This window comes from Megascapheus bottae, chromosome 27, assembly GCF_031878675.1.
Source record: "Megascapheus bottae isolate mThoBot1 chromosome 27, mThoBot2.hap1, whole genome shotgun sequence".
In the NCBI taxonomy this organism is placed as follows: Eukaryota; Metazoa; Chordata; class Mammalia; order Rodentia; family Geomyidae; genus Megascapheus; species Megascapheus bottae.
Genome location: NC_143535.1, coordinates 7,512,454 through 7,534,428, shown reverse-complemented (window position 1 = coordinate 7,534,428; position 21,975 = coordinate 7,512,454). Strand labels below are relative to the sequence as shown.

Below are 21,975 nucleotides of genomic sequence, written 5' to 3'. Positions count from 1 at the left end.
GGTGTCTATAAAAAGTCCATCAAGAGATGAAAGGATCACTTGGTAACATTAATTTTTTTTATTAAGAAGACAGATATTTTATAGTACTTCTTTTTTTTTCTTTTTCTTTTTGTAAAAATGGTATACATGAACAATACAAAATGCGAATGGGAACATATGGATATGGACTTTCTTACACTATAACATTGTCCATGTACACCTTAAAAACAGAACTGGCCTAGAGGGAAAAGTAAGACGTCGGTGTGACTAAAGAACAAGCTTATTTGGCATCAATTGTACATCCTTCATTATTTTATATTCCTTTAAAAAACACAAAAAGAAAAACAAGTTTGTTCTTTCTTCACTCTAAAAAAAGTGATCAACCTGTACAAAGTAATACTCAACAATACATTTCAAACAGTGCACTGTATACTTAAGAAAAAAATACATAAACCAATATACAACTAAAATCCGTTAATTTCCTGTTTTTGTTTTGTTTTTAATCATTATTATTATTTATTTTTCCAATGTGTGGGGCCTACACTTTGCAATCTACCTGAGACGGAAAACACCAATTGAAAACACATGAACCTGAGACATGTCAACATTGTAAGCCATAGAGTTACATCAGGAACACTGCACTACTGTACACTTTTCAAAAACAGAAAGATGAGAGCTCCCAAAAATGAGATGTCAATTCTGTGAGCAAATGGTAGTGGTTTTTTTTTTTTTGGTTTTGTCTGTTTTTATGTGTTTTTTTTTTGTTTCTTATTTTTTGTTTCCTTTTTTTGTTTTTGTTTTTCTAAAAACAACAACTGAAAAAAACCTTTTAACAACATGCTAAATGGTTCTCACCCTTTGATATGATTACACTATGGTCTGAATGGGTGCTAAGGGCTCGGAATAGAGCTGCACATTATAAAAGTTATTGAAAAAAGGGATGTTGGTTGTGGCTTTTTTGTCTTGGTTAATGCCTAGGGATAGGAGAGGGGTAAATAAAATGCTGCTCGATAATGGATTTTCTTTTACATACCAGACCGTTCCCAAAAGGCCCCCAGATTGCAATGGTTCTATCAAAGGTTAAAGTAAAGACAAGAAAAATAAACACGCTTTCAATTAACAAAGAGTCAACATTTTTCCCCTTAAATAAATCAGCATAAAGTTTTCCACATAATGTAACAATAGTAAAAATGCACCTTGCAAAATCCAAAAGTACTCACTGAAAATGTTATATAATATATATTTATATCTATATATATAGATCTGTCTTTTTTTTGATGCCATCTTTCCATAGGGACTTATTATCTGGACTCTGGAGACTCTGGAGCCTAACCAAAACATATGGTTAGAATTTAGTTTTCGTCCTCCGGGACTACTTCTAGATTTCCTAGACATTTCAGTGAAAATCCCCACCTCGCTGTAAAAACAATGGAAATGGAAACTTGACTCCTCTATCCTTTCCCAATGCTCCCCCATCCAAGACATGTTCAAGGTGACTTGTAGTGGCTCTGTATTATGGCTGACATCATGCGTCATCAGAATTTTTTTTTTTTGGCAGATGGTTCTTAAGGCTGAGGAAAGAGGCCAAGGCTAGTGTATGAAAGATAAAAAGATAAAAACACTCACATTTGAGTTTTGATTAAGTAACTGAAAATCCCTACATGCTGTTTTTTCCACCTCTGCTCTGACCTTTTGAGAACTGAGATTGACAGCAGACCAGTGTGAGAACAATACCGGTCCTTCTTTTGTACCTCTTTTGCCTTTTGTCAAGCCAAATCTGGAAGGAATGAAAGTTTCACATGGACTTGAGTTGGAAATCCCAGCATGACAAATATCTGTAATATACAGTACATGCAGGCCACATCCTACTGCCTTCCTAACTAAGCACAAAGGAGAAAACAACAACAACAACAACAACAACAACAACAAAAAAAAAACGGTCCCACTCAGTCATTCATACAACACACAGACTTGCTTTTTCCTACAAATTAGTGAGAAGTAAGGCCAATTGGGAAAGGTGGATGGAATCTTTTGGAACAGAAATAACCAGAGCAGAACTGTCTTTTTCCCCCCTCCCTAATTTCCCTCCGGTGGCAACTCAAATTTGTCCACTTCTATAAAAGGGACAGACCTCACCTGTCAGGTCTGTTTAGGGCACTGAGAAAGGAGGCGTCTTTCCCGCCCCAAATCTTTCTGGACAGTGTGGGGTATCTATACTGAGCCGTCTACAAATACAGAATTAAAGACAGATTCAATCTCATTGTGACACATCTCACTTGCAGATAACCCTGTACAGTAATGTAGTTCCACAGCAAACAGAACGGTTTCTGAATCACAGTCTAATTTTTCTAGTCTTCACTGCTCTAAGTATTGAAATCACAGGCAGCAGCAAAGAGTTATCATTGTTGGTTCACCCAAATCTTCACAACAACAGAGAGGAATGCATTATGGACACACTAAATTCTGAACTATGAAATCTAAAACTGTGCTGGTTCTCCTTTTATGAAACTGAATTTGAGCAGTTACCTCAAAAAATAAACCAAATAAAAAAAAAAGTAAAAAGAAAGAAATAAAAACAGGAAGGAAAAAGAGTCTTAAGGAATCCCAGCAGGTAAATTCCAAAATGAGAGATTTTGGGAAAAATCAACCAACCAACGAAAACAACAACAACAAAAACCCCAAAATCTAAAAAAAATGCATAAAAAAGGAAAAGATTAAAAAAAGGAACAACAAACAAACAAAAAACAAGGCACAGAATTTTCTGCAATCTACCAAAATGAAAGCCAAGTACCCAAATTGGACTCGGTAGGAAGAAATCAAAAATTAAAACAAACAAATAAAAAGTAAAAAGAGGTGTCAAACAGCAGTGTACTTTTCAAAGAACATTTTTTTTGTCTTTTCTTCTTTTGTTTTTTTACACAGCAAATCCCAAGCCTTCCCAGTCTCGCACTTTACCACCCATTCATAAAAAAACACACGAGTTCCTCGCAAGTTCCAATATCACTGTCTCTTTATCATCTAAATAGGGCCAGTTGGACACCTCATTGAAACAAAAAGGCTGATCTAGATGAAGTACTCTTTCTTTTCTTCCGAGTTGTTCTGTCCTCCTTCTGCATTGATTATAGCTGTGTCTGCGTCAGCTGCGTCATCGGCTCCCTTGGCTTCATGAGTGAAGTATGTACCTGAAAGATGAAGGGGTAAAGCACCGTGACTGTCTGATGGCCGCTGGGTAACGTGGTACAGAGATGGCAACTTGCTTTATGGCCATCATCAGCCGAAGTGGTGTGCAGGCAGCAGAGGGGAAAAAACAATTGGAAGGAGAGAGCGAGGTGGGTGAGACAAATGGGAATCCGGGGCTTCCAAAGGCACCACTCCAACTGAACCGCTGCGATATAATTCAGCAAATGAGACATTAGAGCAGTGATTATGACCAGAGGATGTCAGCAGAAGAAGACGTGAGTGGGAGCTAAAAATGCAGAAAGCTGGAGAGCCGCTGACTAACAATGCATCAACAGTAAACACCAAGGACCAATGACCAGAGAGACGTGCACGCACGTGGTTAAAGACCAAAGCAAGGAAGAGCAATTAGCCAATAAATGAATTAGGGCCCCGATAATGCCTCCACTGTCATCTTCAATCATGTATTCAGACCATATTCTCCTGGTGATTCTCACGAATCATTCCTGGCTACCCGTGGGTGTGCATGTGCTTGAACTTGCACGAGAACATTGGATTTCCCGTGGCTTCCACTTCAGAGTGGAGTCCAGATCAGGAAATCATTTAACACTGTACTGGCTGCAATGAAGGCTTGAGTGGAGTGGGCGGTACATGTCTGTCTTCACAAACAGGTGATTGTCTCTCATCATGTAACTCTAACCCGGAGCCGATTCATGGATTTGCTAATTGGCACAGCCACTTTATAATGACAATTAGACAGAATGTTACAGAATGTTGGTGACATTCTTTATCACCAAATCCCAAGGAGTGTACATGGAGAAAGACAAAGATTTCACCTCAGCCTCGTATATAGGGAGAACTTAAACACTGCCTGGCATAATTAGATAGCCCTTTACCCATTATATACCGTATCCCTGAAATGATTTGCCTTTGTCTGAGACATTTTATTGTGATTTCATGCTCTCAAACAACAAAACCGAGAAGGCAGGGGGTCAAGTGCTCCCTTCCTGCATGCTCTCTTTTCTGCAGGCACATACCTGCCCACTTCCCTTGGCCCTTGGTGGCTGCTGCTTGCACTCTGTCCCGCTCCCCTCCCTGGCCTCATCAAGCTAAACCCTGTGAAGTAGGGGTGCTTGAGATGGATGCCTGGGATCCTAAAGTACCTTGGACCTCTACTTCTGTGCTCAAGGGACCTTCTCCAAACCTGAGTTACCACTGAGCAGTATGCAAGCACCCAAAACACCAGGCCCCGCCCAGCCCACTGCACAGTGCTTGAGCAAAACAACTGAGAAAAGACAAGGGCTGACAAAGAGAAGGGAGAATAAATTACCAAGAGAGGAGGAGAGGCTCAGAGCAGCATGAGGCAGAGGAGGAGCGTTGGAAAACATGATTGCCCATCCAGACTGCACAGCTGATAAGTGTGATCATTAATGGCAATTTAAATCAATTGCACTGATAATTTTTTTAAAAATACATATTTATGTGGCTTTTAAGGAAAAAGATTTTCTTTAACCTGGGCACAGCACACCATGGAAGTATTCTTTCCTCCTCGAGTAGCTTACCCAGAGTTTAGGGCCAGAAAACAGGGCTGGCTGGTCCCATCTGCCTGTATCCTAGGCCATGGCAGGCCATGCGTTTCCTTATCCACATCTGGGGTTCGCACACACCTTGCACACCAGCCCTTACTTCCTCATTTTTACTGTCCCCATGTGTGGACTGGGGAATAACAAGTCTATCAAGGCTTATATTTAGAGAAAATCCAAATCAAGGAGTGTTTCTCATCAACTCCAAGAGTGCTAATCAGCAGTTGCAAAGATTTCGATTTTAAAAAAAAAAAAAAATGTTTCCCTTTTCCTCTCCCACTTTCAGGAATAAGAGTGGTTCATGAGGCCACATATGCTCCACTGCCTGTCCAGGACAGCCCGCCAGTCCCCAGGCACGGGGGGCTGTGTTGACCCCACAGGGCTCCGCCTGCCAAAGCCCCTGGCTTACCTTTATGTCTGGCAAAATAGCGGCCCAGGATGATGAGCAAGCACAGCATGGCGAACACCACCACCGCCACCACGCCCCCGATCACGGCATGATCCACCGCCCTGATCGCGCCCTCTTCACCTGCTCGAGAATCTGTTGAAATCAGAAGAGGAACAGGCATGTAGAACCCGTGAGAAGACACCAGAGGCCCAGGAGACACTGCTTCCTGGGTCAGAAGGTCACCTTTTTAAAAATTCCTTCTTTTTTTTTTTTTAATGGAGGAGTCAGAGAGAACCATTGAGATGGACCGAGTTACACAGAGGGAACAGTTATCCAGTGCGGAACTGCTCTGTCCTCCCCACAAAGCAAAGTCATTCCAAGCAAGGTAGGAGCTAACGCGTGTGGAAGAAGCTTATGGAGGAAGGGAGGGAGAAGGGAAGGAGGGAGAGGGGAGGAGAAATGGAGTCTTCTCAGGGGCTGACCTAGTCTCAGTGATCAGGCCGTCTGGGACCAGGTGTAGATCATTAAAGAAGCCAACCTGTTTTAGGGTGCCTCAGATGGCACCGTTAGGCTATCACAGGATGGACAGCGAAAACAAAAACAAAAACGACTTGTTCCCTGATAGGAATATGCATGGTTCCTAAAAGCAAGGAGCTCAAAAGCCACAGCTGCCTTAGGGATTAAATGAGGATTATAAAACTAGAGACAAGTGGTGTACTGGCTAAGTTTAGGGTGTGTGAGGGAGTAAGCCTCAATTTAAAACCTAAAAATCTATTTCAAAAAAACAAAAGACAGCAAGGAATAATTGTCCATTGCTGCAAATGGCTTTTCTTTTTATTTATTTAATACCTCTTGGTGCAATTAATTTTCCTTTATAAGTATCACACCCTCTGGATGTCTTTTTCCAACTGAGGAACGACGTGTTTGGCCAGGGAACAACTTCAAAATGAACCCCAAATGAGCGATGGTAAGGCAAGCGATGGATGTATGGTAGTGTAAACAATTTTAATTTAGGAATGTGGCTACATCACCGCTTGCTGAAATCCTAATGGCACCCGAGATTTATAATGTAGTAAAAAACAATTATTCTCCCGTTGATTAATACATTAACATTTTGGAGTGGAAGCTAAACCATTGTCTTTTTTTTTATTGAGTCAAGTACGACACCTCCATTAAAATGATTTACTAGCTGTACCTTACAATTTAAGCACAGCGGCAACAGAAACGGTAAAAATCTTTTAACTTTACATGATTTGTGAAGTCATATGTGAAGGATTTACCATTTAAATCTTTCAGTACAAGAAGCACATGGCCTATAAATCTGTCCCCTTGCAAGTTGCTGGACGCCTAAGAGAAATGCGTTTCACCAGGAAGACTGAGAGTGCAAATTCAAGTCAATTTCTAAGAAAGATTTATCTCTGTCTCTCTCCAAAGAACAGAGCAAATCTCTGAAGCCTCCACCTCTAATAATATTTGAAGTTTATCGATCAAGCGTACAGGTCCGTGACAGCTAAAGGTAATGGTGCTCTTTTGAGCCGAAACCTGATACAACGCTTTCAGCAGGAGAGCATGATTTACACTTTCTATCGATATTTCCAATTCTGCTCGGAGATTAAGTACTGGGGGATGCGGGGGGAGGGGGGGAAGTAACTCGTGACTGAGGGTTCCATGCAAAGTAATTAAAAAAGTCTATTTTTTAAAAAAAAACTAAGTATTTAAAGTGTTTCATGAAGTTACCTTTGAACAGGAATACAAGAGGAAAACAAAACCAAACAACCCAAACCCTAACAGAAATGCAAAATCAGAGTCTTCCCAGGAAGGCAGGATGACGGGGTTTAATTGGAGGATGGAGATCGGCTGGAGGCAGAGCACAGCAGCCAATTAGATGTGTGAGCCCCTCCAGCAACATGTCTAATAAGCTCCACTTGAAATGTGAACCTGGCGGGCCACCAGGGATTTCCCTCCTCTCCCACCCTCGCAGCCCAAGTGCTGCAACTGCAGACTCCACTGGCTTGCAATTCATTTCAACAAGGCAGAACTTGCCATGGATGCTTAAAAAAAATTCTCTGCCGGGAGTTTGGCCTAGTGGTTAAAGTGCTTGCCTAGCATGCATGAAGACCCGGGTTCAATTCCTCGGTACCACATACATAGAAAAAAGCCGGAAGTGGTGCTGAGGCTCAAGTGGTAGAGCTCTAGCCTTGATAAAGTCCAAGGATAGTGCTCAGGCTCTGAGCTCAAGCCCAGGACTGGCAAAAAAAAAAAAAAAAAAAAATTCTCTTAGAGATAACAGAGCTGGTTGACAAGGCACCCTCTCTTTGGGGTTGCTACTGGACCCAGGTACTTGCTGGAAGAGAGTGCTTTGACTCAGTGGAGCCTCACCCAAACTCTACAAACTCAAAGTGCTCACTGGGGAATGGGACAAAAGCAACAGGCTTGCCAGCCGGTCCCCCCTTCCCCCCCCCCAAGCTTTCAAAAAGGGACTTTTTCTTCTCCTGGCTATGAGAATTAACTAATTCCCAAATACCAAGGACTGCAGATCTTCTGATTTTTGTCTTTCACGGGAAACCCATGTCTTAGGATCAGGAAGGGCAAGGCAACATGATGTAGATTGAGTGAAGACAAAAGTTTTGAGAAGCTGTCCATGGCATAGCGCTCAGCCACTTAGGGGGCAGACACTTTTGTTGACTGTTAAGATGGCCTCTTCCATGCATGCGTAGTCTCAGGAACATTCTAATGGCCTTGGAGAAAGCCAGAGAGACAGAAAGGAGAGTGCCTATGTGCGAACTTTGGGACAAAGGAAAATTTACAAAAAGGAAAAAAAAAAACCCACCTTCCTCAAAGCAAACAAAAAGACTCATAGAGTGTGTGTCCTATGAGATTTTTTTGGGCCAAAACTATTTATCTGATGTTGCTCCCTGTGAACGTAAGAGTTACAGGTCCCCTCCCCTGGTGGGTGCTATTTCTCCCTGCACTTAGCCAAGATTAAATTAGTTATCTACATTCTAATTATCTTCCCCCTCCCTCAAGGACACACATTCTTTACTGATACTTATTTATAAGTGTAATCTCTCTAGCTATCACCTGATACTCACTTTGATCGGGAAGTTTAGTACCACCAGTTAATCACCAAGACATTTTTCCTGCCTTCAATTACTGCAGATGGACACAGAAGGTAACTGATGTTTAATTTACAGGGAACCCTGTCGATTATGAGCTCCTCACGGCCTCTTCCCATCCCGCTCCCACCTCCTGAGTGGACAATAAGAGATGGCAATAAAGTTGTGCCTGCTTTTAAGTGCCGGGCCTAACTTATCCCCTCCCTTCTGTTTCCCGATGGTGGGTGGGTGGGGAGGGTAACAATGATACCACTGGGTGGTGATGCTGGTTTCGTGCTTTATAGAAAGCGACAGTATGAGATGCCACAGGAAAGCCCTAGGCTGAAAGAGGATGAGAACTGTCAGCCTCTCAACACGGCTTCTAGGTGAAAGCTGAGGCTCTCAACATCCATGGAAGGTCTTGCTCCTCCCTAGATGAGGAACAGATCCTTTCATGACATCTCTCTTTCAGCTGAAGTTTTTTTTGGGGGGGGAGGGGCATCCAGATTTCTGGTTCTCTCACTAAGCCAGACAGACAGGAAGCCAGAAGCAGATGCTATAGCTTCTCAACTACCAAGTGAACTGGGAATGCAAAGCATCTGGATATAAACATGCCTGGTCCTCAGGCCATGCAGCTCCTTGCTTGGAAAAGTCTTGTGTCCTTGCTCCCTACATTGTCACAGATGTTCCCAATAAGAAGGTTTAAGAGCATTTCTATTCTGGGACCAAACTGTCCCCATCATCCAGGGGAGAAAAAGCCAGGCTTCTGCTTGGTAATGCTAATAGCCACAGGTTAGCCCAGCCTTTAAGTAAGTTTGGGTCACACCATTTTCAGGTGGCACCGGTGTGACTTCAAGCCAATCAGATCAATAGACATAGAAAAATAATGCCGATTCTGGGAAGTTCCCACACTTCTGAGTCCTGCTGTCCCCTCCTTGTCTGCTCTGCCAGTCCCATCCTGCAGCTGCTTCTACAAACCTATCACTGACTGTTTAGCATTCGGGACTTGGCTTTTCTTTTGGCAAAAAGCTGCAACTTGGCTTCAGGTGAAGAGTTTATGAGCCACCTGCAGAATGCTAAGCTGGCTACTGAATGTTTGGGTCGTCGTTATGAAGCACCTTGGGCAAGGCTTTCACATCTTAGCCATTGCAGAACAGAAAGAAGAAAAAAAGAAATCTCAAAGAAACTCTCAAGGGTGCCCCAGACTGCCCAGTCAAATTCACTTCGGGCCAGTGACCTCCTCCAACCCACAGGAACTGGGAAAGTTCTGCCTGCAGAAGATCCCTAGGGGGAGTCTGACAAGACAGGTGATTGCTGTGAGAACTGGATCACCTCTCCCACCACTCTGTCTAATGCCCAGCTCTGGCGGCCCTGCTGCCTGTGCTAATCAGGGCTCCACAAGGGAACCCTGTTTCTATGGCTACATTACCACCTGGCATGGGATATGCAACATGAACTGCCACGTGAATGCCGTAATCGGGGATCTTTCCTTAAGCCTAGAAGGCTCTGCTGCCAAAGCAGGGATCCGTGGATCACTAGGGAACGGCTAGTGTATTCTCTACAAGCTCTTGGCAGGGAGGGAGTTTGGCAGTGGGTTCTCAGTGAGCACAACCTGTAACTGCAGCCTGCTCACCCTGAAGCTCAGGGCTGCAGAGTTCAAGGTCATCCTCTGACCGGAAGGACACCAAAGAGTCTACCTATGAGGTGGGGTATTATGTGATACTATCAGTTAAATATGAACCTCTGGCACCCCAGCACAGGTTCTAAGGTACATTTAGCAAGCTTGGGGTGGGCTCCTCCTCTTCTTGCTTACACTTAACCGATGCTCAGAGGTCCTATTTAGAACATGAGAGGTTCTAGTCCCCTGCTCCTATTTATCGGACCACTCAGATCCTCTACCTTCCCCTAGGCACAGATGACTAGAGAAAGTCACAATGGTTGGCTTTTTCCAACAGTTCTGTTGCTTGGTTCAGCTGAGGTCTTGCTGGACAAGACTGTTTAATTAAAATCTCTTCGAGTTGGTGTTTATAATGGCTGTGCTGCCTCCAGCTTCGTAGGGCTGAGGGATTAGTGTATCTCAGAAAAGGCTTAATGACTATGAATGATGTCACTTGCCACTTCTTGCTAGGAAGAAAGAAAAGGCCTGGCAGTGATTTTCCAGCTCGCAAGTAAAAACAAAATCTGACTTCAAAAATCCAAACCTCAAAAACCCAACACACACACACACACACACACACACACACACACACCCCTGAAGTGTGTGGGAAAAAAAAGCGGGACTCATTTTCATCAGCTGCTGTGATTCTCATCTATGGCAACAAGAATAAGTGCATTTTTAAAAGCACAACTTTATTACTGAAGGGGAACAAACTGAATGGCATGCGCTGACAAAATGCCACATTATTTGCTAATCCTAATATGTTATTCTTCTTTAAGATTTGCTTTTCTCAGCACCAATTCAATTATAGATGCTGCAAATCCTTCTGACATTTAATTCCCTCTTGTCAGAGTAGTAAATGTATACAGTACATGCACAGCTTTCCCATTAAGATGTTAATATATATTGGAGCACACTAGCCTTTATGCGGCATAACCTTTCCTTTCTGTCTTCCTAGAGAATGGAAAGCATTGAATAAACGGAAGGTGCAAAAATCATGAAGATTCCACGGCGTCCCAGGCGTCTCGCCCTAGCCATTAGCTGCACTCGATTCCAGCAATGTCACTGTAGCTGGGCTAACATTTCAAAGGGACTACACTGAACAACTTAAAACTGAAGAGATCATCTGGAGCTCAGTATGTGCTTATTTAAACGAGATGAGCTACATACATATACACTGGCTGTGCACTGCCACAGCTCAGGCTCTCAGCCTGTCATTGCCTGGGAACAGGTCCATGACCTTTGGAAAGGGCACTGGGCTTGACATTGGCTCTGGGAGGGAGGGGAGGTGATCCTCACCATTTTCCCATGGCTTCTGGCCAGGCTTACAGGTGCTCTTGAGATGCTGAGTATGATTCCGTACTTCAGAGGATCTTGGAGAGGCCAGTGTGTGGCTGAGCAGGGATGTTATCTGCCTGGCTCAGAACCTGGCATGCCACAGGGACTCAGCAAGCCCCAAATCCAAGCCTGTTATCTCCATGTCTTATCACTGATCAGACCCAAGTAAATCATCTGTTCTTGTGGGGGGGGGAGGGGCATACGGCAGCCTCAGCACTGTCCTTCCAAGGCACAGTCCCTGATAAATACTAAGCCGGAGCCACACTCTTACTTTTCACTCATACAGACTCGACACCCTGTGGATCCAGAGGTCCTACTGTCCTGTAGGGCAGTTAAGACTGTGTAGGGTTGGCAGTTCCTTTCCATCTGGTTGTAATTATGATTCAGGTATACCATTTTGAGGAGCCAGAATATGAAATACTCATTAGGTGAGAATTCGGACTTTTTTTTCCCCCCTTTCAACTTTACTTGATTTGCTGGGAATGACTTGGTTTGACAGGCCATGCAGCTCCCACCAGGGAGACCAAAGGCCACACTTAAGAGTCTGCCCCACTTGTCTCATCCTCACAGAGACGTGGCGGGATTGCTTTTCTATCTCAAGCAACAGGAGGGCATTGGGGATGACACCTGCTGCAGCTGTGGAGTGTTTCTAAGCAGACATTCCCACTAGAATCTCTAAAGAAAAGATGTGTGTGTGTGTGGCCCTCCAGTATTTGGGGGCGTGAGGAGGATGGGTGGATGAACATGGTGGAGTCCCCAGAGCAGTGTCCAACCTGTAGAACTGCAATGCACACTTTGCACTGTGGCCTGCCAACTGTTTGATGTGGAAGGAAACTTCCTGTTTGGGGTTCCCCTTCCTCCCCAAGGTAGAACGCAGGAGCATGTTGGATTATGAGAAAGATCCGAATGAGGATGGAGTCCAAAGTCATGTGCTATGGGGTAAAACATCTGACAAGCCAGCACAGACCCCATGGATTTGTTTGTTGGGTCTATTGCTTTAAAACGGTTTATCTGTTCTAGAGACAGGGTCTTGTTACATTTCCTTAGCAATCCTCTTGCTTTAGTTTCCCTCCTGAGTGCTGGGGTTATAGGCCTGTACCACCTTGGGAATTTTATAAAAGGGAGTTGAAGTGTTTTAACCTTTTCCAACTTATGACTTTCCCATGATGTTTATTAAGACTAACTCAAGGGGAAACTAATGCCATAATTTAGGGGAGCCGAGGGGACAGTGGCCCTGAAAACTTCCCAGCAGAAGCTAGGTCATCTTTGACGAGGAAGGACCTTGAGTTAATGGGAAAAACTATCTCTCCAGGTCAGTCAGCACAGCACAGCACTGAGCTCTGCATGTGACAGGCTACCCAGAGCCTAACTTTGCTCTCCTCTCTCCCCACTGTGCACATACACTAAGAAAGGCCCCAACAACAGAGTAAAGGAAGCCAAGGATTTCCCAGTGGAAGGATGGCTACATGGAACCAAAGTTTCTCCAGAGGCTGTACAGTGAGTAGATAACCTGGGAGAAATTTTCTGTCCTATTCCTCATTTCCACACACTCAGCATGTTCTCAGCCTCCTTATTATAAAGTTACTACAGGAGGACAGGGCTATCCTGTGAAGTTCAGCTGTTCAGGGTCCCTTTGGTTTTGTTCACTGCTGTGTCTGGGGAGCTAGCCAAGAGCCAGGTATGTGGAAGTCAAGTGTTTTTTGTTTTGTTTTGTTTTGAAATAAAGATTAATAATACAAATAAAGGAAGTTCCTGAGCTGTAAAGTGTGACACAAGCTGAGTCATGAGCCATCCCTTAAATATATGATCAGCCAGTTGGTTTTTGATGCCTTCTACATGATCACAACTAGTAGTCTTACAAGGAAATTAAACAGCTTGGGCCATACTTATAAGTAGGGGTATGGCCAGACTTTCCTCTCGTGCCACTAAGTTTCTCATAGAACATCAGCGTGGACTTTAGGGTACTCCAGTATGCAGATGGCCACAGCACCCCCTCACTGACCTTCAAGCACCTCTACTAACTAAATTAAGATTCTAGGAGAGCCCTTGATTTCTTGTAATCCATTTAGTAGACTAGGGTTGGTTCCTAATTCCTCCCAAGACCTAGGCCACATAGGCATCAGAGTCCTGAAGAATTTGCCCTACATTTATGACCTATGAAGGATATCTGAGGTTTCCTGATCACTTTCTCATTTCTGGGGCAACAAGAGTAGGAAACAGCTCTGGAATGTCTTATTGGTGCCTTTGCTCCAAAGGCAGAAGACTAATGGAATGCCCTCATTGTGCTGGGGGCCATTTTCTGGCACACTGTCTATTTACCACTGCACTCCACTAGACAGTTCCCAAAGGCCCCCTCCATTGCTGAAGGGACGGAGGCATTTTTTAAAAAGTTTTAAATGAAAATAGAAGAATAAATATGCTTACAGCTATTCTATTCCACATGGGTGGCAATAACCACCAGCTGTCACCCGGAAATGGCAGATGTAATTGATAAAAACAACTCAAAATTTATGTGGATCCATCATCAATAAGGTTAACACTCCAAAAGGAACTGAAAGGGTTCAAAGTAGAACTAGATGAGCTCTCCAGGTCTGCCCATAATTACATCACTGAACTATATGCAAGCATTAATTTGTTTAATGCAGATTACAGAGGAGGATCAGATGGGTGGTGTGCTTTGCTTGTTGAAGACAGTATGCCATATGCTGCTTATGAAACTGTCATTAACAGAGGTGGCAGTGGCAAATGGAGGAAGGGATGGGAGGGGGCAAGGAGAAGAACAGATCATAGTTATTTGGATGAATGTAATATTCATCTGTAATGTGGAAAGGATGGAATTTCGACCCCATGAAGCAGGGAATGGATAATATTATTCACTACCACAGTTTAGCATTAAATGTGCAACACCTACTCTAATTTATTGATGGGCTGTTTAAGATGGGTGTTAACCTGTTTGTCTTGTATTATAATTGAATTCAGTCTCTAGGCTACAGAAATTTGAGAAGTTCATCCTTTCTCAATCAATATGCTCCCCTTCAGTGACCCATTTCAAGACAGCTTCATAAAAAATAATGTATTTTGTTTTAATAAATTTAAACACTATGACAGCTGCTCAATTTTTATTGGCTGTTTTTTCTCCCTTCAGATGTCTCTTTGCTGCCGAGGGAAGCCAAGCTCACAATCAATAGTAATTGATTAATCAGCATCCCCTTTGAACAAAAGTGCTAATCAGTTTTTGATTAGTTCATCAAACCAGATGCAAAGGCAGCCTGGCTCTAGCCTGCAAGTTCATCAGTGTCGAGCATGACTTACGGCTACTGCCGTGCTCCTGGAGGGAGTGGGGGAGGGCACATGCCATTATTCATTTAAAGGAATTATTATGAACACCAATGTCTGACTTGGGTGATTGATAGAACTGCTATGGAGACAGGGGTGCAGGGCTGAGCATGGGTTATTCCTAAGGGATGCTACTGGAGGAACAGGTGGATGGCTGATTCGGCCATGTTGTCTTAAAGAGGAGAAAAATGACTTTGCCTATTAGAGTGATCTTTGGCTGGCTAATATGCCAGGAGGGACTACAACTCCTTTCTCAGAATCCCCAAGAAGATCCAATTGCCAGAGGCAATGTATCAAGAGTTGTTTTGTTTAGGGCCAGTATCAGAATTAAGCCTGTCTGCACAAGCAGAAATGGCTTTGCATTTAATCTGGAAAAGGATTCATCTACTCATTTTCAAGGAAAACTGTAGAGTAATTTTCTTGCAATTTCTAGATGCCACAGATTAGAAGCAAACAGAACACTGTTGGTGGGATGTTATCCTTTTCATCTTCTATTTATGTATCTAAACTCATGGGGATCTGAAATTTATTCATTTCACTCAACAAGTAACAGCTGGGTGTTCAGTACAGGTCAGATATTCAGCAGTGAACAAAAACAAGTGTGGCCCCCTGGATGCTTCCATTTTGGAAAATCCTAATACCTAAGCTCACACTGGCAAATGATACCTAAGGAAAAAATCCAAGGTCTGAAAGCAGCATTTTAAGAAACTAGGTAGTACCATCTTGTTTCCTCACTGGGTCAGGCTTGGAGTTAAAGATGACACGTTAATGGAGCTGCAGTGAAGGGATGATGTGAAACTTTTCTTTCCAATGGTTGGAATAGGCAGCCACCACTTATCCCTTGGTTTCTACAGTGCAGTGACAAGGAAGGGGGCTTTGATTTACGAAGTGATCAAATGCTTAAGAAGTTGCAACTAGTTGACAGGGAAGTCTCACAACATCACAGGAGATCCTATAATTGTTTAGCTCTGACCACTTTAAATCTCCTACCCCCCCTCCTTTTTAGGATATGCTTCTTATTCTGGATTAGTAACACCTAAATTCTGGAATCAAGCATGAAACCTACTTTTGCAGGAGCCCAGTGTGCTGTGAAAAAGGTCTGAGGTGGATAATTAGTTTACAGCATGGTGTGTGACAAAACAATTGCACCTCCTTTGCCCCACTCTGCTTCTAAGATACCGATGACATGGCTTTGCCAGTCTACTCCATAGAAGTAGACAGTCAATGAATTTAAGATCATGTCACATAATCCAACATTCTTACACTGCTTTGTAAGGCAACGAAATTTCTCCGGAACCACTATGTAACTAGGACATCAACATTCTTTTCAGTTACCCAGTGGGGGTAGTTTTACTACAATCCCAACAGAGAACTTGACCTCCACTGCATTAACTGTATGTGATTTCTTGTGAGATACATTTTCCTAGCATAGGGAAGAGGGGTTAAGTGAGGGGATGGGGAGGAAGAAAGTATCTATAAAAATTGGTTCTTTGATTAAGTTTCAAAATCCACACTTTGCCAATTGATTTGTCAGTGAACCAAGTGGTCATTTTGTACAAGTGGACAGAGTGCCCACAGGTGAGACACTGCAGTGCCTTACCTAATGACTAGCCCTTACCTGAGAGGTCCTCACTGTCCAGTTCTTCTGCGGAATTGGGCAACTGAGTAAGGCCTTACAAGTAAAAACAAATCGTTTTTCTTTTCATTCCTCCAGGGACATAAACAAAAACACTTAAAAACTGAGGATGAATTAAAAAAAAAACATGAGCCAAATCTCTGGCTATCTTTCATTCTTTTTTTTTTTTAAAGATAGCTTGAATGTATTAATCCGTAAGTTCATTTCTTGAATCATGTAATTTTGTGACTGACACACAATCGAGGCAGAAAGATTCCTCAGTCTCCACTGTTCAAAGCACATGAAACATGAAGGTGAATGTTTAAAAATCACTCATTCACAACAGCATGCAAAAAAGAAATGAAAACAAAACAAAACAAAACAAAAAAAAAAGCTTGATTGTTAGCTGTGGATGCTCTGATATATCTCTTAAATAAATACAAATGTACTTAGATGTTACATACTGATGTAAGTTTTATCTCCTGTTTTACTACAAATTGAAATCTTTGCCAATACTGACAAAATACAGTCCTTTATCAATTTAGGATGATCTTGGATGGTATATTTCAAAATGGCGTAGCATCTGCTCACTGCAGATTGCAGGTGATGCCTTCATTGGAAAATCTCATTCGTCAGATCATTGCTTAAAAAGAGAATTTCATCAATCAATGGTATCCCTGAAAAATAAAACCCTCAAAGCTGAAAAAGCAGTTAGGTCAGGAGGTAATCAAGTAAAGGGGCCTGATATTCCTGTACTCCAGTCAGCCCCTATGCTGGGCAGTTCTTAGCGTCAGCCCTGATTTGAATGATGAGAGATGAAGAGGGAGGTAGGCAAACAATGGGAGGCTCAGCTAGGAGATGGCTTCCATTTTCTCATGCTCTACTCACGGGCTGATCCTTTATGAAGTTTATTAAACAACCCACAGTGTTAGATAATCAGGGTGACCTTTACTTGTTCTTTGAGGCTATACTCCAAGTCCCACTTGATTGCTCTGGGAACTCGAATCTCCCCATCATACTGATGGATAAGTCACTTTCGGACTTATTACACTGCAGGGTCTCTGGAGAGAGATGCTAGTTTTGTTATTTTTGTAACTTTTCCTTCCCCTATAGTCAAACACAAAGGTGTATGCTCAGTAAATATTTGCTGAATTAATGATTTGGGGATTAATCTTCAGTAAATTACCAGCCAGGGCCAGAACCAAGACAAATGTTCCAGGAACCAGGAACAAGGAATGTTATTCTGACGTTTGCTGTGTTTTCTTGTTTGTCTGTTTATTTTTAGAAACACAAATTCATTAAAACAATCCTGCACAAGTGTTTACTAAGCCTTGGATTTTATAGACTGTTTGGTAAAGCAGCTACATGGATAGCAAGAGGCAGGTTGATTCTGTGAGAAAGGGCTGTCACATCATCTCTTGAGGATGGTGAATTTCCCCTAGGGCCCATGGGTGTACATACGCAAGAGCAGGTGGTGCCCAATCAAAATGAATGGCTTTCAAGTCCACAGGTGTTTTCAAAATATGGATTTTAGGTGGCTACAGGAAAAGTGGTGAGTAATATAATAAGTTACAGAGCCAACCAAGAAGGGATGCCATCTCCTTGTTCCAAAATCTGATTGGTTGAAAGTGTTCTTATGTCTAATTGGCTTTCTCTACTCTATAAAGACTGATGAATACAACTGTTTAAATAACTGTTATAAATGGGCAACATAAAGTACTTCTCTGTAGTTAATTATGAAATCGCCTCTCTCAGAAAGCTCATCCCTCACTAGTATGTGGCCCAGTGAATAGCGGAGCATTCTACATACGTGCTTGATGCCCACAGAACCACATTAAACAAGGATGGTTCACGTAGCAGCTTTACTGCTGAAGGCTTGTCTCCTTGGGGAGGGCATTAGAAAACTAATTAAAAAAATAAAGACAGATATCTTTATGAAGTATCATTGATAATGCAAAGTTTTCCATTCAGAAGTAATAGAAAGTTGATAAATGTGTCTCAGTTAAAAGCTAACCCTGTTATTATTTTTTTGCCAGTCCTGGGCTTGAGGTTAGGGCCTGAGCACTGTCCTTGGATTTTCTCAAGGCTAGAGCTCTACCACTTGAGCCTCAGCACCACTTCAGGCTTTTTCTACATATGTGGTACCAAGGAATCGAACCCGGGTCTTCGTGCATGCTAGGCAAGCACTTTAACCACTAGGCCAAACTCCTGGCCCCAACACTGTTATTTTTAACGACATAAACTTCAAAATATACCAAATCATCTGGAATCTACTGCTCCAGATTTTTCTGAAGTGAGAATCCATTTAGGCAAGTAGGATTGTTTTTTTTTTTTTTTTTCAGGGCCATTGTCATTTACGCATCTATAGCACTTTGTCATAGGTGGATAATTTCCGAATAAATGTAATTAGGGCGAGTTTCTTGAAGTGCCGGGTGTACAAGTGAGGACAAGCAAAATTTACCTCCTAAAATTGCTTCGGCTTAGATATTTCTCTTTTATATTCAAAATGATACACCTCTCATATTCTCAAAGAAAAAGACAAAGCTGCACTTTATAAAACAGAATATTCTTCAAAAGGAAACTTCAAGATTTAACAATAACGGGGAAATTACTTCTTGGTTCTTCTATTCAAACTCTGTATCATCTATTAAAGCCCTTTCTCACCACTACTAATTAAAATGCATTCAACAAATTTCTATAAACTTTGCCAAACAAATGAAAGTTTACTTTTGGTCCATACAGGATTTTTGGGAGCAATTAAGGAAATGCTAAGGTGCAAATATGATCATTTAATATGTGCACGTTGGCTGTCTCCCCTGCAGAGGTGCTCTGTGATACACTCTAAGCCTGCTTGGTGCTTCTATGGGCTCATTTTCCCCCTTTTAGCAGCAAGTGTTGGCTTCTCAAAGTTTCAGTGATTTGAAACCAAGGGCAGGGAGCCCTCAAAAACAGAAAAGTAGAAATACCAAGAAGTCCTAGACTGATTGTTTAAGTAAATTCAAGGCCAAGTAAAATGTAGAGTTCATTTCATGAGGGTATCTTTTTTTGTCTTCAAGAAATTTTCAACAAAGAATGACCAAACGCAAATCTCTAAGAAACACAAGCAGCCCACTAGCCCACTCTCCCTAGTTCCATTCCCATCGTGGAAAACAAAACAGGCGACGGTCTCTCTCTTACCTAAGCAGCATACATCGGCTCACTTGGCCATATTAGGGAAACTGTTACTTCCACCACCAGCCATAAGAGTTCAGACGCCCCCGGTAGTTTTAATCTAAAAGCTCAGTCATCCTGTTCTTCCTGCTTTGTCAGCTTTTGTGGAGAGTTTTTCCCTTCTTCCCATTAGCAGAAATTTGGTTCACGCCGTTAAACAGTAGCACATTGTTTCCAAACTGCATATCAAGGCTGAAACGCAATCTTCAGGTCCTGCAGCCATTCGTAAACCTCTTTAGCTTTGTTCTTGGGTAGAACATACAATGTCTGCAGAGTCCCTTGACTGAATGACAGCCTTTGAATGCCATTGTTATGCACTCGTACAGAGAGATGTACACAGAGGTTCATACACAGGTGGTGGATATAGCGATTGTAATAATGCGCACTGCTGGCTATTTTTCTTTCAAACAGGCTTCAGAATATCCCCACAATTGAAGCTGAAGGGGGATATGGAAATTCCGTATGCGTTTTTAGGGTTCTGTCATAATCTGCACTACTCGTTAAATCGTCACGGAAAGGGAGATTCATGGGACAATTACCTAAGGGCAGTGGTGTAGGGCATTAGCATCTGTCAAGCACTGGGCAAACATGTTGAAACCAAAACCCAAAGTGAAAGATTATTCTTCTGAGGGGTTCCCAGTTATAGACTGAATTAAAATCTATTTAAAAACTCATTTGGGATATGAAAATTCATGAGATCACCGCCTGTACTGTGTTAAGAGGTGGAAAAGGCAAGAGGGCAGGTAGACTTGAAAGAGAGTCAGGGGGGAGAAATGGGGGGGAGGAGAGAGAGAGAGAGGGAGAGAGAGGGAGAGAGGGAAGGAGGGAGGGAGGGAGAGAGAGGAGAGAGAGAGAGAAGGAGGGAGGGAAGGAGGGAGAGGGGGGGAGGGAGAGAAAGGAAGAGAGAGAGAGAAGAACAAGGAGGGAGAGAGACAGACCCTCAACCCCACAGGAAGCCAGCTGACTGCAGTGCAGCAAAAGCACAAGCACTATTCCAGACCAGGTCATGCTGTCACCCAACCCCTCAAGTTGGGGAGGAGGGTGGGGGGAGGGTGAGGAGGACAGACATACAGGGCAGAAAAAGAACAAGACACAAGACACAGAGAAGCACCCACATTTGAACGAACAACAACCAAAAAAAAAACATCACACGCACTCACACGTCAATAATCGTAAGGACGATACCACCCGTGCGTTAAAATTAATCACTCATGCATTTCTGCCATCAAAACTTCAGACAATGTAGAATCAGGATTTGGCAGTGTTTTTTTTTTTTTTCCTTTTTTTTTTTTTTTTTTTTTGCATTGCTCAACATGCACACATAACAAAGGATTATTCCTGTCCAGGCCTTTAAGGATGAGCTCCAAAAAACACAAATGCTCAAGTTCCTTATTCAAAGAAAGATCCTTGTATCACCCTAGTGTAAACATCTCATTCTTACACTCACATTTATCTTTACTGTCTCCTAGATCCTTAAAAACATATTGTGGTGAATTCTTGTTTAATTTTCTTTTTGGAGAAAATCCATTTGGGTTTTGAATCATGCCCATGCACTTCTAACCTTCCAATTCATGCTTATTCCAATCAGATATTGGTAGGAACAAATGGTCAACATACATAAACAACTCGTATAAACTTCATACATACTCTAGCAACACAAGCTTGAATAAAATATTTTAATGAGTCTTCAAAGGGAAAGCTTGATTTTTTTTCTCTTTTCCTTTTTATCAAAGGAAAGAGCAATATGGAAGGAAATCCACAATGACCACTTTTAAGACTGGTAAGATGGTCACAGCTGGCTGACCTAATAGGTCTTGTCATTTAAGTTGCTAAGTTATCAAACCACTTAACATTCCTCTAGGCCCAGATCACCATAAGGAACACATCAAGGTTATCATCAAATGAATGTGAGTCAAATGGTTGCTGTATGAAAGGAGTTGGACTTTATTTTTTTTAAGAATAAAATCTGGTCTACACTGTTATCTTATTGGAAATCAGACATCCTGTCTTCGACCCAGGGTGTATCATTATCATTTTATCCTAACAACTGATTTGAAAATTTCATCCCCTTTCATCAAGTAAAATTTAAGGTATGTCTTTGGTTTTTATTAGAGCTATTTGCTGTGGGAGAGAGTGTATTGTTGAGAACCATGGTTGGAGCCCTTTGTGAAGATGCCATGAGGATTCTGGACAAGATGAAGTATGCCTTTATAAGTGCATCACACACGGATCAGCCAAAATTATCGATCACTTCTCCATTCCTTTGCTGTTAAGGGGTCCAGTTTAAAGTATGAGAGAGATATGTAATACACCAAGATTGTTTATCCCATCTCCTACCAAGTATCTCATGGACTGCCACTCAATAGCATCTCACGGAAGTATCACTGGCTGTTTGAATATTGTCCCCATTAGTAGGACAGGGGCTGCTTTTCACTATACACTGGCATCTCTATTGCCTCCCAAAGGAATGTTGCAAAGTCTTATTTTGTCTTAAACAGAATCACAAAAAGAGATCACCTCTTTCACTCTCTTCAGAAAGAACGAGCTAATTAAAAATATGTAGCCTCCAAGTTTTCTCAGCCAAGGGGACACATTTC

The 21,975-nt window shown here is 42.3% G+C and overlaps 1 protein-coding gene across 7 annotated transcripts in view; it reads right to left on the bottom strand.

Annotated features, from left to right (window-relative positions):
- Positions 1–686: 686 nt before the first annotated feature.
- Cadm1 (cell adhesion molecule 1) overlaps positions 687–21,975 on the bottom strand; it is a 310,888-nt gene continuing 289,599 nt past the window's right edge. For 4 of the 7 annotated variants that reach the window (XM_090319469.1, XM_090319470.1, XM_090319474.1 and 1 more), the window contains 2 exons: positions 5,149–5,280; positions 687–3,161 (listed from right to left, as the gene is read on the bottom strand). In XM_090319469.1, the coding sequence (XP_090175595.1) occupies positions 3,043–3,161; positions 5,149–5,280 (251 nt within the window). In that variant the 3' untranslated portion in view covers positions 687–3,042. Of the gene's footprint in view, positions 3,162–5,148; positions 5,281–16,171; positions 16,226–21,975 lie in introns of all 7 variants that reach the window. The other 3 variants (XM_090319468.1, XM_090319471.1, XM_090319472.1) reach the window with 1 other exon arrangement.